The sequence below is a fragment of the Oncorhynchus kisutch genome, unplaced genomic scaffold (assembly GCF_002021735.2).
Source record: "Oncorhynchus kisutch isolate 150728-3 unplaced genomic scaffold, Okis_V2 scaffold3219, whole genome shotgun sequence".
In the NCBI taxonomy this organism is placed as follows: domain Eukaryota; kingdom Metazoa; phylum Chordata; class Actinopteri; order Salmoniformes; family Salmonidae; genus Oncorhynchus; species Oncorhynchus kisutch.
The window spans coordinates 338,290-354,389 of NW_022265164.1; the positions used below are offsets into that span (position 1 = coordinate 338,290).

Below are 16,100 nucleotides of genomic sequence, written 5' to 3' on the forward strand. Positions count from 1 at the left end.
GATAATGAATGCGGTACCTTATGACATTGCATGGCTAGGTGCCCAATCAAAATGCATTTTGGGATTTTAAGTACTGAATATTACATTATTACATCCCCCTACTTCACCGCTCCTTAGATTATGAGTTCTCACCTGGCATATAACATCTCTGTCCTGGTCTGCTCTACTGACGGGACCGCCAGCGCTACATTGGCAGAACCAGACAGGGTTATTCACATTCCATCTGTTATGTTTATGGGAAACAAAACTGGGGGAGGAGGGGGAGCACAAATATACAAATTCTATCTGGGGAATCCATGCCACCCCCTAGAGCCGGCCCCAGACTCAGACTAATGAAGCAAAAGAACACAGGTTGAAAAGGAGTTTGATTGATACTGTCTGGTGTGTAAAGGTGGGGAAAAAACATTTGATTTAATGTAGTTTTAATGAAATCACATCTAAATAACATTTATTCAACCACTGTGTGCCCAGTGGGAAGAGTGACCTCTCTATTTTTGAGGTTCGCTGCATGACTGTCTGTTTATGTCACAAGAGAGCTCTTTTGGCACCTTTTGGGTGGAATACAGTCACGGTTACTGAGGTGAATGATTAAGTTGAAGCCTTAGTCGAAGGAAACTCCATCAGGGTTACTGAGGTGAAGGATTAAGTTGAAGCCTTAGTCGAAGGAAACTCCATCAGGGTTACTGAGGTGAAGGATTAAGTTGAAGCCTTAGTCGAAGGAAACTCCATCAGGGTTACTAAGGTGAAGGATTAAGTTGAAGCCTTAGTCAAAGGAAACTCCATCAGGGTTACTGAGGTGAGGGATTAAGTTGAAGGCTTAGTGGAAGGAAACTCCATCAGGGTTACTGAGGTGAAGGATTAAGTTGAAGCCTTAGTCGAAGGAAACTATCAGGGTTACTGATTCATTCCAACCAATAAGGGCTCTTGGACACACTCCGGGGCTCTGCACCTGCACACTTTAAGTTAGAGCGTGTTTTGCCATCTAGAGAAAATAAGTGTTTGATGCTGATGGACCATTCGCATGCTGTTTCCTTACTAAAGGGTTGTATAATATAAAACCAACACATGCAGACACAGCTGCTTCAGCAGTTCTTACTGTTCATTTCTTAACAGGAGCAACAATTGATCAGAATCATTTTACAAATACATCCAGTGCCGCTTCTGGATTCACTTCCTGGTACACATCAGACCAACACACATGTTGAACTTCCACTTCCTGATACACATCAGACCAACATACATGTTTAACATCCACTTCCTGATACACATCAGACCAACATACATGTTTTACATCTTCAACAACAACAAAAAGTCCTGAGAAAACATTTTGTAAGATCTCTTATAAATGATTTTATTACCACAATGTTATGGTCACTACAGCCAATGGGAACTTATATTGCTGTGGAGCAAAGCTAAAATAGCTAGCTGGTAAATGAGTCTTTTCCCCCAAAGCCCATTGGCAAGACCGCTAATACATCCTCCCCTCACACGAAGACCGCTAATACATCCTCCCCTCACACGAAGACCGCTAATACATCCTCCCCTCACACGAAGACCGCTAATACATCCTCCCCTCACACGAAGACCGCTATAATACATCCTCCCCTCACACGAAGGCTCAAAATGCTTAGAGTTGCTCCTATTTGAATCCCTGGTCATTACGATGTGTCAGTTTCGTTTCTCCTTTTCAGAAAGCTCCATCACAGACCTTTTCTTGACGAGGAAGTGTGTGGGCGTTACACATGCAAATAGCGCGCATATTAGAACGAATCAAAAAGGAGCTCAAAGTCAATAAGAATTGTGTGTGTGTGTGTGTGTGTGTGTGTGTGGTGGGGCTGAAGCTATTGACCAGGAAGTTGATGGGAATTTTTTTAAATTTCTAGACAAAATTTAAAAAATGTTTAAATGTTTATTTAACTAAATAGCTAACAATATTGTATTGAGACGTACAAAGGGAAGCAAGTGTTAATTGATTAGTGAAGATTTTTAATGAGTGAGAAAAAAATAAAATGTAACATCTACTACAGATCTGTATTTAAATGTCTTATTCAGCCATTTAAACAAACAGATAGTATGCTCCTACATGTAACAGACTAGGTCTATACTGCTGCTACATGTAACAGACTAGGTCTATACTGCTCCTACATGTAACAGACTAGGTCTATACTGCTGCTACATGGTGTAACAATACATCATGTAGATGTATATAATGACCAGATTAGGTCTATACTGCTCCTACATGGTGTAACAATACATCATGTAGATGTATATAATGAACAGACGAGGTCTATACTGCTCCTACATGGTGTAACAATACATCATGTAGATGTATATAATGAACAGACTAGGTCTATACTGCTCCTACATGGTGTAACAATACATCATGTAGATGTATATAATGAACAGACTAGGTCTATACTGCTCCTACATGTAACAGTACATAGATGTATATAATGAATGTTCACTAATGGCGTTACACATTTTAATTATATCAAGAAAAAACATTTGCATTTATCAAAAGTGTTTTACAATCAGCACCTGTGTTCTCTCTAACATGGTGGAATAATACTGATGGGAACATTGATGAGGTCACCACATGGTCAAATGTATGTGGACACCACTTCAAATGATTGGATTTAGCTATTTCAGTAAGACCCTTTTGCTCACAGGTGTATAAAATAAGAGTAGACATTATTTGGGTATGATTTTAACAGAATAAGAACTTTGAAAAGTTGGATTTCCACAATTACTTTAAAATAACATTAACCGGTTCCCAAGCTTTTCAAAAATAATAGTAGAGATCACTTTCGTTATCGGTTCTGTTTCTGTTCCTCAAATGTTTTGCTCTTTTCCGGGTTTAGGTTCTGTTCCCTGAACCGGTTCCAAGTCCTGCTCCTCACTGGGCGCGTTGGAAAGAGCGCGTGTATTCTCTCATGCCTTTTCAGGTTCCCTAACCGTGTAAAATCCTTTCCACACAGAGAGCAATGGTAAGATGTCTCCCCTGTATGTGTCTTTTCATGCTCCTTCAGGTTCCCTAACTGTGTAAAGCTCTTTCCACACTGGGAGCATTGGTAAGGCTTTTCTCCTGTGTGTGTTTTTTCGTGCATATTCAGGTTCCCTAACAAGGTAAAACCCTTTCCACACTGGGAGCATTGGAAAGGTTTCTCTCCTGTGTGTATTCTTTTATGTTCCTTCAGATGCCCTAACCGTGTAAAACCTTTTCCACACTGAGAACACTGGAAAGGTTTCTCTCCCGTGTGTATTCTTTTATGTACTTTTAGGCTCCCTAACTTGGTAAAATCCTTTCCACACAGAGAGCAACGGTAAGAGTTCTCCCCTGTGTGTGTCCTTTCATGCTCCTTCAGGTTCCCTAACTTGGTAAAACGTTTTCCACACTGAGAGCATTGTAAGGGGTTCTCTCCTGTGTGTGTTCCCTCATGCTTTTTCAGGTTCCCTAATCGTGTAAAACCCTTTCCACACTGGGAGCATTGGTAAGGCTTCTCTCCTGTGTGTATTCTCTCATGCCTTTTCAGGGTCCCTAACTGGGTAAAACTCTTTCCACACTGGGAGCATTGGAAAGGTTTCTCCCCTGTGTGTATTTTCTCATGCTTTTTCAGCTTACATAACCACTTAAAACTCTTATTACACTGGGAGCAGTGGTGTGGTCTCGCTGGTTTGGGCGTCTCTGGGTCTCGTTCCCCTGAAGGACCCTTTCCACGGTCAGAGTGAGAGTCTGGTCTCTCGCCTGCCAAAGACAAACATAATATTTGGTTAAAAACAGAGAGACGTAAATTAAATCTCCACATGATAAAACAGTCTTCCTATGACGTAACTGCAAAATACACAGGCAATGAATATATTGATCGGGGAACTAGTTGCTGAGGAAAGTGGCTGTTGTAAAAACTACCAATGAATATATTAATCGGGGAACTAGTTGCTGAGGAAAGTGGCTGTTGTAAAAACTACCAATGAATATATTAATCGGGGAACTAGTTGCTGAGGAAAGTGGCTGTTGTAAAAACTACCAATGAATATATTGATCGGGGAACTAGTTGCTGAGGAAAGTGGCTGTTGTAAAAACTACCAATTAATATATTGATCGGGGAACTAGTTGCTGAGGAAAGTGGCTGTTGTAAAAACTACCAATGAATATATTGATCGGGGAACTAGTTGCTGAGGAAAGTGGCTGTTGTAAAAACTACCAATTAATATATTGATCGGGGAACTAGTTGCTGAGGAAAGTGGCTGTTGTAAAAACTACCAATGAATGTATTGAACGGGGAACTAGTTGCTGAGGAAAGTGGCTGTTGTAAAAACTACCAATGAATATATTGATCGGGGAACTAGTTGCTGAGGAAAGTGGCTGTTGTAAAAACTACCAATTAATATATTGATCGGGGAACTAGTTGCTGAGGAAAGTGGCTGTTGTAAAAACTACCAATGAATGTATTGAACGGGGAACTAGTTGCTGAGGAAAGTGGCTGTTGTAAAAACTACCAATGAATGTATTGATCGGGGAACTAGTTGCTGAGGAAAGTGGCTGTTGTAAAAACTACCAATGAATATATTGATCGGGGAACTAGTTGCTGAGGAAAGTGGCTGTTGTAAAAACTACCAATGGGCTTGTCGAGTAACCCCCCCCCCTCCTCTAATGGTGATGAATCACACAGGTTCAGGAGGGGATAAAAGATGGGCTTGTCCCCCCCCCCCCCCCCTCCTCCTCTCCCCTAACAGATTCAGCAGTGTGGACAAACAAACAAAAACTAGACGGATAAAGGAATAGAGCATCTAAACAGAGTCAAGCTACTGAGGGTGTAAAACATTAACTAATAACCAGGGGTCAGAGTTTATAGAACATTAACTAATAACCAGTGGTCAGAGTTTATAGAACATTAACTAATAACCAGTGGTCAGAGTTTATAGAACATTAACTAATAACCAGTGGTCAGAGTTTATAGAACATTAACTAATAACCAGTGGTCAGAGTTTATAGAACATTAACTAATAACCAGTGGTCAGAGTTTATAGAACATTAACTAATAACCAGTGGTCAGAGTTTATAGAACATTAACTAATAACCAGTGGTCAGAGTATATAGAACATTAACTAATAGAACTAATAACCAGTGGTCAGAGTTTATAGAAAATTAACTAATAGAGCTAATAACCAGTGGTCAGAGTTTATACATTAACTAATAACCAGTGGTCAGAGTATATAGAACATTAACTAATAACCAGTGGTCAGAGTTTATAGAACATTAACTAATAACCAGTGGTCAGAGTTTATAGAACATTAACTAATAACCAGTGGTCAGAGTTTATAGAACATTAACTAATAACCAGTGGTCAGAGTTTATAGAACATTAACTAATAACCAGTGGTCAGAGTTTATAGAACATTAACTAATAACCAGTGGTCAGAGTTTATAGAACATTAACTAATAACCAGTGGTCAGAGTTTATAGAACATTAACTAATAACTAGTGGTCAGAGTTTATAGAACATTAACTAATAACCAGTGGTCAGAGTTTATAGAACATTAACTAATAGAACTAATAACCAGTGGTCAGAGTTTATACATTAACTAATAGAGCTAATAACCAGTGGTCAGAGTTTATAGAACATTAACTAATAACCAGTGGTCAGAGTTTATAGAACATTAACTAATAACCAGTGGTCAGAGTTTATAGAACATTAACTAATAACCAGTGGTCAGAGTTTATAGAACATTAACTAATAACCAGTGGTCAGAGTTTATAGAACATTAACTAATAACCAGTGGTCAGAGTTTATAGAACATTAACTAATAACCAGTGGTCAGAGTTTATAGAACATTAACTAATAACCAGTGGTCAGAGTTTATAGAACATTAACTAATAACCAGTGGTCAGAGTTTATAGAACATTAACTAATAGAACTAATAACCAGTGGTCAGAGTTTATACATTAACTAATAGAGCTAATAACTAGTGGTCAGAGTTTATAGAACATTAACTAATAGAACTAATAACCAGTGGTCAGAGTTTATACATTAACTAATAGAGCTAATAACCAGTGGTCAGAGTTTATAGAACATTAACTAATAACCAGTGGTCAGAGTTTATAGAACATTAACTAATAACCAGTGGTCAGAGTTTATAGAACATTAACTAATAACCAGTGGTCAGAGTTTATAGAACATTAACTAATAACCAGTGGTCAGAGTTTATAGAACATTAACTAATAACCAGTGGTCAGAGTTTATACATTAACTAATAACCAGTGGTCAGAGTTTATAGAACATTAACTAATAACTAGTGGTCAGAGTTTATAGAACATTAACTAATAACCAGTGGTCAGAGATTATAGAACATTAACTAATAACCAGTGGTCAGAGTATATAGAACATTAACTAATAACCAGTGGTCAGAGTTTATAGAACATTAACTAATAACCAGTGGTCAGAGATTATAGAACATTAACTAATAACCAGTGGTCAGAGATTATAGAACATTAACTAATAACTAGTGGTCAGAGTTTATAGAACATTAACTAATAACCAGTGGTCAGAGTTTATAGAACATTAACTAATAACTAGTGGTCAGAGATTATAGAACATTAACTAATAACCAGTGGTCAGAGATTATAGAACATTAACTAATAACCAGTGGTCAGAGATTATAGAACATTAACTAATAACTAGTGGTCAGAGTTTATAGAACATTAACTAATACCGATGGCCACAGTTTACAGATGTTATATATTTTTTATTTATTTCACCTTTATTTAACCAGGTAGGCTAGTTGAGAACACCTTTATTTAACCAGGTAGGCCAGTTGAGAACAAGTTCTCATTTACAACTGCGACCTGGCCAAGATAAAGCAAAGCAGTGCGACAAAAAACAACACAGAGTTACACATAGGATAAACAAAAGTACAGTCGATAACACAATAGAAAAATCTATATACAGTATCATCTACACAAACATATCAGTCCGTCTCATCTAAAAACTATATAATATAGTATATATATGTATCATATACACAATCATATCAGTTCGTAACATAATATAATACATAATATAATACATAACATAATATACACTACCGGTCAAAAGTTGACACACCTTCTCATTCCAGGGTTTCTCTTTATTTGTCCTCTTTACTACATTGTAGAATAGTAGTGAAGACATCAGAGCTTTATTTGTACTCATATATATATATATATATAGTAGTGAAGACATCAACACCATGAAATAACACGTATGAAATCATGTAGTAACCAAAAAAAGTGTTAAACTAATCAAAATATATTTCATATTTGAGTTTCTTCAAATAGCCACCCTTTGCCTTGATGACAGCTTTGCACACTCTTGGCATTCTCTCAACCAGTTTCATGAGATAGTCACCTGGAATACATTTCAATTAAATGGTGTGCCGTCCATGTTTCCATATGTGTAATTTCATAGTTGATGTCTTCACTATTATTCTACAATGTAGAAAACAGTACAAATAAAGAAAAACCCTGGAATGAGTAGGTGTTCTAAAACCCTGGAATGAGTAGGTGTTCTAAAACTCTGGAATGAGTAGGTGTTCTAAAACTCTGGAATGAGTAGGTGTTCTAAAACCCTGGAATGAGTAGGTGTTCTAAAACTCTGGAATGAGTAGGTGTTCTAAAACTCTGGAATGAGTAGGTGTTCTAAAACCCTGGAATGAGTAGGTGTTCTAAAACCCTGGAATGAGTAGGTGTTCTAAAACCCTGGAATGAGTAGGTGTTCTAAAACCCTGGAATGAGTAGGTGTTCTAAAACCCTGGAATGAGTAGGTGTTCTAAAACCCTGGAATGAGTAGGTGTTCTAAAACCCTGGAATGAGTAGGTGTTCTAAAACCCTGGAATGAGTAGTTGTTCTAAAACCCTGGAATGAGTAGGTGTTCTAAAACCCTGGAATGAGTAGGTGTTCTAAAACCCTGGAATGAGTAGGTGTTCTAAAACCCTGGAATGAGTAGGTGTTCTAAAACCCTGGAATGAGTAGGTGTTCTAAAACTTTTGATCAGCAGTGTATATGCATCATATATACAATCATATCAGTCTGTCTTACCTTAAACCATATAACATAACACAACAATATACACTGCTCAAAAAAATAAAGGGAACACTTAAACAACACAATGTAACTCCCAAGTCAATCACACTTCTGTGAAATCAAACTGTCCACTTAGGAAGCAACACTGATTGACAATAAATGTCATATGCTGTTGTGCAAATGGAATAGACAACAGGTGGAAATTATAGGCAATTAGCAAGACAACCTCAATAAAGAAGTGGTTCTGCAGGTGGTGACCACAGACCACTTCTCAGTTCCTATGCTTCCTGGCTGATGTTTTGGTCACTTTTGAATGCTGGCGGTGCTTTCACTCTAGTGGTAGCAGGAGATGGAGTCTACAACCCACACAAGTGGCTCAGGTAGGATGGCTCATCCAGGATGGCACATCAATGCAAGCTGTGGCAAGAAGGTTTGCTGTGTCTGTCAGCGTAGTGTCCAGAGCATGGAGGCGCTACCAGGAGACAGGCCAGTACATCAGGAAACGTGGAGGAGGCCGTAGGAGGGCAACAACCCAGCAGCAGGACCGCTACCTCTGCCTTTGTGCAAGGAGGAGCAAGAGGAGCACTGCCAGAGCCCTGCAAAATGACCTCCAGCAGGCCACAAATGTGCATGTGTCTGCTCAAACGGTCAGAAACAGACTCCATGAGGGTGGTAGGAGGGCCCGACGTCCACAGGTGGGGGTTGTGCTTACAGCCCAACACCGTGCAGGACGTTTGGCATTTGCCAGAGAACACCAAGATTGGCAAATTCGCCACTGGCGCCCTGTGCTCTTCACAGATGAAAGCAGATTCACACGGAGCACATGTGACAGACGTGACAGAGTCTGGAGACGCAGTGGAGAATGTTCTGCTGCCTGCAACATCCTCCAGCATGACCGGTTTGGCAGTGGGTCAGTCATGGTGTGGGGTGGCATTTCTTTGGGGGGCCGCACAGCCCTCCATGTGCTCGCCAGAGGTAGCCTGAATGCCATTAGGTACCGAGATGAGATGCTCAGACCCCTTGTGAGACCATATGCTGGTGCGGTTGGCCCTGGGTTCCTCCTAATGACAATGCTAGACCTCATGTGGCTGGAGTGTGTCAGCAGTTCCTGCAAGAGGAAGGCATTGATGCTATGGACTGGCCCGCCCATTCCCCAGACCTGAATCCAATTGAGCACATCTGGGACATCATGTCTCGCTCCATCCACCACCAGACTGTCCAGGAGTTGGCGGATGCTTTAGTCCAGGTCTGGGAGGAAATCCCTCAGGAGACCCTCCGCCACCTCACCAGGAGCATGCCCAGGCGTTGTAGGGAGGTGATACAGGCACATGAAGGCCACACACACTACTGAGCCTCATTTTGACTTGTTTTAAGGACATTACATCAAAGTTGGATCAGCCTGTAGTGTGGTTTTCCACTTTAATTTTGGGTGTGACTCCAAATCCAGACCTCCATGGGTTGATAAATTTGATTTCCATTGATAATTTTTGTGTGATTTTGTTGTCAGCACATTCAACTATGTAAAGAAAAAAGTATTTAATAATAATATTTCATTCATTCAGATCTAGGATGTTATTTTAGTGTTCCCTTTATTCTTTTGAGCAGTGTTATTTCATTCATTCAGATCTAGTGTTATTTTAGTGTTCCCTTTATTCTTTTGAGCAGTGTTTCTGTATTATAAATACCATCATGGACTCTTACTGACAGTTGTGACTGCTTCGCCTGACATATTGTTGTCTCTACCTTCTTGCCCTTTGTGCTGTTGTCTGTGTCCAATAATGTTTGTACCATGTTTTGTGCTGCTACCATGTTGTTGTCATGTGGTGTTGCTGCCATGCTGTGTTGTCATCTTAGGTCTCTCTTTATGTAGTGTTGTCTCTCTTGTCGTGATGTGTGTTTACTCCTATATTTTTATTTAATTTATTTTTAATCCCAGGCCCCCTGTCCCCGCAGGAGACCTTTTGCCTTTTGGTAGGCCTTTAAGAATTTGTTCTTAACTGACTTGCCTAGTTACATACAGATTGAAATATATTCATATATTTTGTATTTAATCATGTCAGTCTGTCTTACCTTAACTAAAAACCATATAACAACTATACATGTAAAGCTTCTAATCATGTTTTGTTTTTTTATATTACTTTTCATGGGATGTTGAAGTGTAGAGATCAAAGCACTACAGAAAAATATATATATATTTGGTCATATTTAAGGGAGATTATGTTACGTCTAGTCTGTGAGACCAGGCTGTAAACCAAGGTAGTTGATTTATTTTTTACTATGTTACGTCTAGTCTGTGAGACCAGGCTGTAAACCGAGGTAGTTGATTTATTTTTTACTATGTTACGTCTAGTCTGTGAGACCAGGCTGTAAACCAAGGTAGTTGATTTATTTTTTACTATGTTACGTCTAGTCTGTGAGACCAGGCTGTAAACCGAGGTAGTTGATTTATTTTTTACTATGTTACGTCTAGTCTGTGAGACCAGGCTGTAAACAGAGGTATTTGTGATCAATATGATGAACCCATTTTCACAACATTTAAGAACCTGGTGATAGAAAACAGTGTGAATGTAATAATGACAATGGACTTAGGAGTAATTTAGTGAACTGGTAGTGTTTTCATTTGACTTAGAAAGAGTAGGACCAATAAGGACAATGGACTGACTCAGGAGTAATTTAGCGAACTGGTAGCGTTTTCATTTGATTTAGAAAGAGTTGGACCACATCAATTTCAATTGATTGTAGCAATATACCTGAGAACACAGTGTTTAAGTCAGTCAGTACAGAGACATTCACTTGACGTCCGGGCAATCCATTCTTCTTTCCATCAATAAATGCAAAAGGACAGCTGAAAGATGCCCTTTTCCCTAAACTTGATTTATTGTTTGGAGAGACGGGGTTCCATCCTCCCAGGTAGTGGGATGGTGTAGGATCCTTTAGGGTTAAAGTAGTGGGATGGTGTAGGATCCTTTAGGGTTAAAGTAGTGGGATGGTGTAGGATCCTTTAGGGTTAAAGTAGTGGGCTGGTGTAGGATCCTTTAGGGTTAAAGTAGTGGGCTGGTGTAGGATCCTTTAGGGTTAAAGTAGTGGGCTGGTGTAGGATCCTATAGGGTTAAAGTAGTGGGCTGGTGTAGGATCCTATAGGGTTAAAGTAGTGGGATGGTGTAGGATCCTTTAGGGTTAAAGTAGTGGGCTGGTGTAGGATCCTATAGGGTTAAAGTAGTGGGATGGTGTAGGATCCTTTAGGGTTAAAGTAGTGGGATGGTATAGGATCCTTTAGGGTTAAAGTAGTGGGATGGTGTAGGATCCTTTAGGGTTAAGTAGTGGGATGGTGTAGGATCCTTTAGGGTTAAAGTAGTGGGATGGTGTAGGATCCTATAGGGTTAAAGTAGTGGGCTGGTGTAGGATCCTATAGGGTTAAAGTAGTGGGATGGAGTAGGATCCTTTAGGGTTCAAGTAGTGGGATGGGATGGTGTTGGATCCTTTAGGGTTAAAGTAGTGGGATGGGATAGGATCCTTTAGGGTTAAAGTAGTGGGATGGTGTAGGATCCTTTAGGGTTAAAGTAGTGGGATGGGATGGTGTAGGATCCTTTAGGGTTAAAGTAGTGGGATGGGATAGGATCCTTTAGGGTTAAAGTAGTGGGCTGGTGTAGGATCCTTTAGGGTTAAAGTAGTGGGATGGGATGGTGTTGGATCCTTTAGGGTTAAAGTAGTGGGATGGTGTAGGATCCTTTAGGGTTAAAGTAGTGGGATGGTGTAGGATCCTTTAGGGTTAAAGTAGGGGGATGGGATGGTGTAAGATCCTTTAGGGTTAAAGTAGTGGGATGGGATGGTGTAAGATCCTTTAGGGTTAAAGTAGTGGGATGGTGTAGGATCCTTTAGGATTAAAGTAGTGAGCTGGGATGGTGTAGGATCCTTTAGGGTTAAAGTAGTGGGCTGGGATGGTGTAGGATCCTTTAGGGTTAAAGTAGTGGGCTGGGATGGTGTAGGATCCTATAGGGTTAAAGTAGTGGGATGGTGTAGGATCCTTTAGGGTTAAAGTAGTGGGCTGGTGTAGGATCCTTTAGGGTTAAAGTAGTGGGATGGGATGGTGTAGGATCCTATAGGGTTAAAGTAGTGGGATGGTGTAGGATCCTATAGGGTTAAAGTAGTGGGCTGGTGTAGGATCCTTTAGGGTTAAAGTAGTGGGATGGTGTAGGATCCTTTAGGGTTAAAGTAGTGGGATGGTGTAGGATCCTTTAGGGTTAAAGTAGTGGGCTGGTGTAGGATCCTATAGGGTTAAAGTAGTGGGATGGTGTAGGATCCTTTAGGGTTAAAGTAGTGGGCTGGTGTAGGAACCTATAGGGTTAAAGTAGTGGGATGGTGTAGGATCCTTTAGGGTTAAAGTAGTGGGATGGTGTAGGATCCTATAGGGTTAAAGTAGTGGGGTGGGATGGGATGGTGTAGGATCCTTTAGGGTTAAAGTAGTGGGATGGGATGGTGTAGGATCCTTTAGGGTTAAAGTAGTGGGATGGGATAGGATCCTATAGGGTTAAAGTAGTGGGATGGGATGGTGTAGGATCCTTTAGGGTTAAAGTAGTGGGATGGTGTAGGATCCTTTAGGGTTAAAGTAGTGGGATGGGATGGTGTTGGATCCTTTAGGGTTAAAGTAGTGGGATGGTGTAGGATCCTTTAGGGTTAAAGTAATGAGCTGGGATGGTGTAGGATCCTTTAGGGTTAAAGTAGTGGGATGGGATGGTGTGGGATCCTTTAGGGTTAAAGTAGTGGGCTGGGATGGTGTAGGATCCTTTAGGGTTAAAGTAGTGGGCTGGGATGGTGTAGGATCCTATAGGGTTAAAGTAGTGGGATGGTGTAGGATCCTTTAGGGTTAAAGTAGTGGGCTGGTATAGGATCCTTTAGGGTTAAAGTAGTGGGATGGGATGGTGTAGGATCCTATAGGGTTAAAGTAGTGGGATGGGATGGTGTAGGATCCTTTAGGGTTAAAGTAGTGGAATGGTGTAGGATCCTATAGGGTTGAAGTAGTGGGATGGTGTAGGATCCTTTAGGGTTGAAGTAGTGGGATGGTGTAGGATCCTTTAGGGCCAAAGTAGTGGCCTGGTGTAGGATCCTATAGGGCCAAAGTAGTGGGATGGCCTGGTGTAGGATCCTATAGGGCCAAAGTAGTGGGATGGCCTGGTGTAGGATCCTATAGGGCCAAAGTAGTGGTATGGGTTGGTGTAGGATCCTATATGGCCAAAGTAGTGGGATGGGCTGGTGTAGGATCCTATAGGGCCAAAGTAGTGGGATGGGATGGTGTAGGATCCTATAGGGCCAAAGTAGTGGGATGGGCTGGTGTAGGATCCTTCAGGGCCAAAGTAGTGGGATGGGCTGGTGTAGGATCCTATAGGGCCAAAGTTGTGGGATGGGCTGGTGTAGGATCCTATATGGCCAAAGTAGTGGGATGGGCTGGTGTAGGATCCTATAGGGTTAAAGTAGTGGGATGGTGTAGGATCCTTTAGGGTTAAAGTAGTGGGATGGTGTAGGATCCTTTAGGGTTAAAGTAGTGGGATGGTGTAGGATCCTATAGGGCCAAAGTTGTGGGATGGGATGGTGTAGGATCCTATAGGGTTAAAGTAGTGGGATGGTGTAGGATCCTATAGGGTTAAAGTAGTGGGCTGGTGTAGGATCCTTTAGGGTTAAAGTAGTGGGATGGTGTAGGATCCTTTAGGGTTAAAGTAGTGGGCTGGTGTAGGATCCTATAGGGTTAAAGTAGTGGGATGGTGTAGGATCCTTTAGGGTTAAAGTAGTGGGCTGGTGTAGGATCCTATAGGGTTAAAGTAGTGGGATGGTGTAGGATCCTTTAGGGTTAAAGTAGTGGGCTGGTGTAGGATCCTTTAGGGTTAAAGTAGTGGGCTGGTGTAGGATCCTTTAGGGTTAAAGTAGTGGGATGGTGTAGGATCCTTTAGGGTTAAAGTAGTGGGCTGGTGTAGGATCCTATAGGGTTAAAGTAGTGGGCTGGTGTAGGATCCTATAGGGGGGAGTGACCAAAATGTGCAAAATCACACCCTGACCTGCGAAAGGCAGCGATACAGCTTCTTGTGAAAAGTCACATGAAGAAGAAGGGTTGACAAGAGCAAGACTTGGCTCTGATTATAAAAAGAAGATATGGGTGTTTTTATAATCCCAAAGTCTAGGACCAAGAAACATGGAGAGGCAGCCTTGAGTTACTATGCCCCCAGACTCTGGACTAGCCTGCTAGAGAACCTGAGGGGGACCAAGAGGCATGGAGAGGCAGCCTTGAGTTACTATATAGGGCAGCAGGGTAGCCTAGTGGTTAGAGCGGTGGACTAGTAACCGGAAGGTAACCGGAAGGTTGCAAGGTACAAATCTGTCGTTCTGCCCCTGAACAGGCAGTTAACCCACTGTTCCTAAGCCATCATTGAAAATAAGAATTTGTTCTTAACTGACTTGCCTAGTTAAATAAAGGTAAAATAAAAATTTCAAAAACTATACCCCCAGACTCTGAACTAGCCTGCATGAGGGGGGCCGAAACTGTGGATAGATTTTAATAACACACCTTTTCAGCTTTGCTTTTCCTTCAAAGTAGTTACGTTTTTATTGTCACTCGTTGGCTTTCTGATCCTCTGTTTGTTGTGCAGTAAATATTTTTATTTTTTTTAAATTCGTTTTAATTTCCTGTAATGCTCATTCTGTTGCATTCCATGTCTGAAATGTGCTGCATAATAAATATTGATTTGATAGTGGGAGTGTGACTCTGTTACCGCGCGACTTTTCCCTTTAGTTCAACAACTGCAGTGGCTGTTTCTGTTGTAAAGACAGTAAGTAACTTACTGGGGTTAATCAGATGTCCAGTATCCCCCTCTTCTTCTTCCAATACGACAGTTATCTCTCCCTCCTCCTTCACTCCAAAAACGGGATCCTCCTCTTTCTCTTCCTTCACTGCAACATCCTCATCTTCTACTTTTGTTACTGTGACATCCTCCTCTTCCTTCTCCTCTTTTACGACAACGTTCAGCCACAGACCCTCTTTCTCCGTCCAGCAGACCTCCTCTTCTTTAGCTGGAGGAGAGTAGCTCAGTGAACTCATGGTCGGGGATGTTAGCTAACAGTTAGCTATCTAGGCTAGCGAACTAAACCAGCCAGCTAGCTGACTAATAACAACAATGTACATATGAAATTAAATGGGATAACTAGCTAGACGACAGAAGTGAATTTAAAACACAGTGGATAATATACATGAACGAGTCTAAAGAGCTGCAATGTTTCAGCTAGCAAGCTACCGAGGTGGCTGACCATTATCATTTAACTATAAAAGAACATGGCTGACTAGTTGGCTTATCAGTAGTTACTACAGCCACAAAGTCAACATTGGCTATCGTAAAAACAATATATGAAAACAAACATTACATTTTTTGTTGTCTTCATTTAAGGTTAGGCATTATGTTAGGTTTAAAAATCTGGTTTTAATAAGAGAAGTTGTAGAATTGGGCGAGGTTTAGCCATAATTATTACTTTGTGACTGGGGTAACTAGTGACCACCGACTGGCTGTTGTTGTTTAAAGAAGAGTCCAGTTCACCACCACGTCACATTCTGGCAGACTGGCCTGAAAGACTCACAGCGCCCTCTGCTGACTGGAGGGGGAAACGCAGTTGAGGGAATGTTTTTTTTTCTGACTACAAGTGAAAACAATTTCAACGGTTGGTTTTATTTTATTTCCAATAATAATGTTGTATCACATTATATGAAAGGAACCTCAAAGTTCGTATGAATCATTTAGGCTGTATCTGCTAAATATCATCCTATATTCCTCTCTGACCCTCTCTCTCCGTCTCCCTCTCTCTGCCCCTTGGCATATTGTCGGCCACAATCCATCTCTTCCCACTGCCATCCACTGGGCTTTCAATTCAAATCAAGGGGCTTTATTGGCATGGGAAACATATTGTAATGAAACGGCAGGGAGCAGGTCTCGAACCCTCGACCTTTTAGCCCGAAGTCCAGGGCTCCAGCGGCAGAGTCGATATCCCCGCTTATAAACCCAGGGTCG

General features: G+C 41.0%; 1 protein-coding gene across 1 annotated transcript; it reads right to left on the minus strand.

Moving 5' to 3' along the window:
• Nucleotides 1-1,965: 1,965 nt before the first annotated feature.
• LOC116371422 (zinc finger protein 70-like) lies at nt 1,966-15,381 on the minus strand. The gene is made up of 2 exons (XM_031820285.1): nt 14,887-15,381; nt 1,966-3,745 (listed from the first exon to the last, which is right to left on the minus strand). Exons 1-2 carry the CDS (start codon nt 15,140-15,142, stop codon nt 2,811-2,813), a joined length of 1,191 nt encoding a protein of 396 aa, XP_031676145.1. The 5' UTR covers nt 15,143-15,381; the 3' UTR covers nt 1,966-2,810.
• Nucleotides 15,382-16,100: the final 719 nt, after the last annotated feature.

Excerpts from the sequence above, each read along its gene's own strand:
- LOC116371422 (XM_031820285.1), bottom strand. The coding sequence starts at position 15,142 with ATGAGTTCACTGAGCTACTCTCCTCCAGCTAAAGAAGAGGAGGTCTGC. Across the intron at positions 3,746-14,886 it reads TGGACATCTGATTAACCCCA|GCGAGAGACCAGACTCTCAC; the intron begins GTAAGTTACTTA and ends TGTCTTTGGCAG.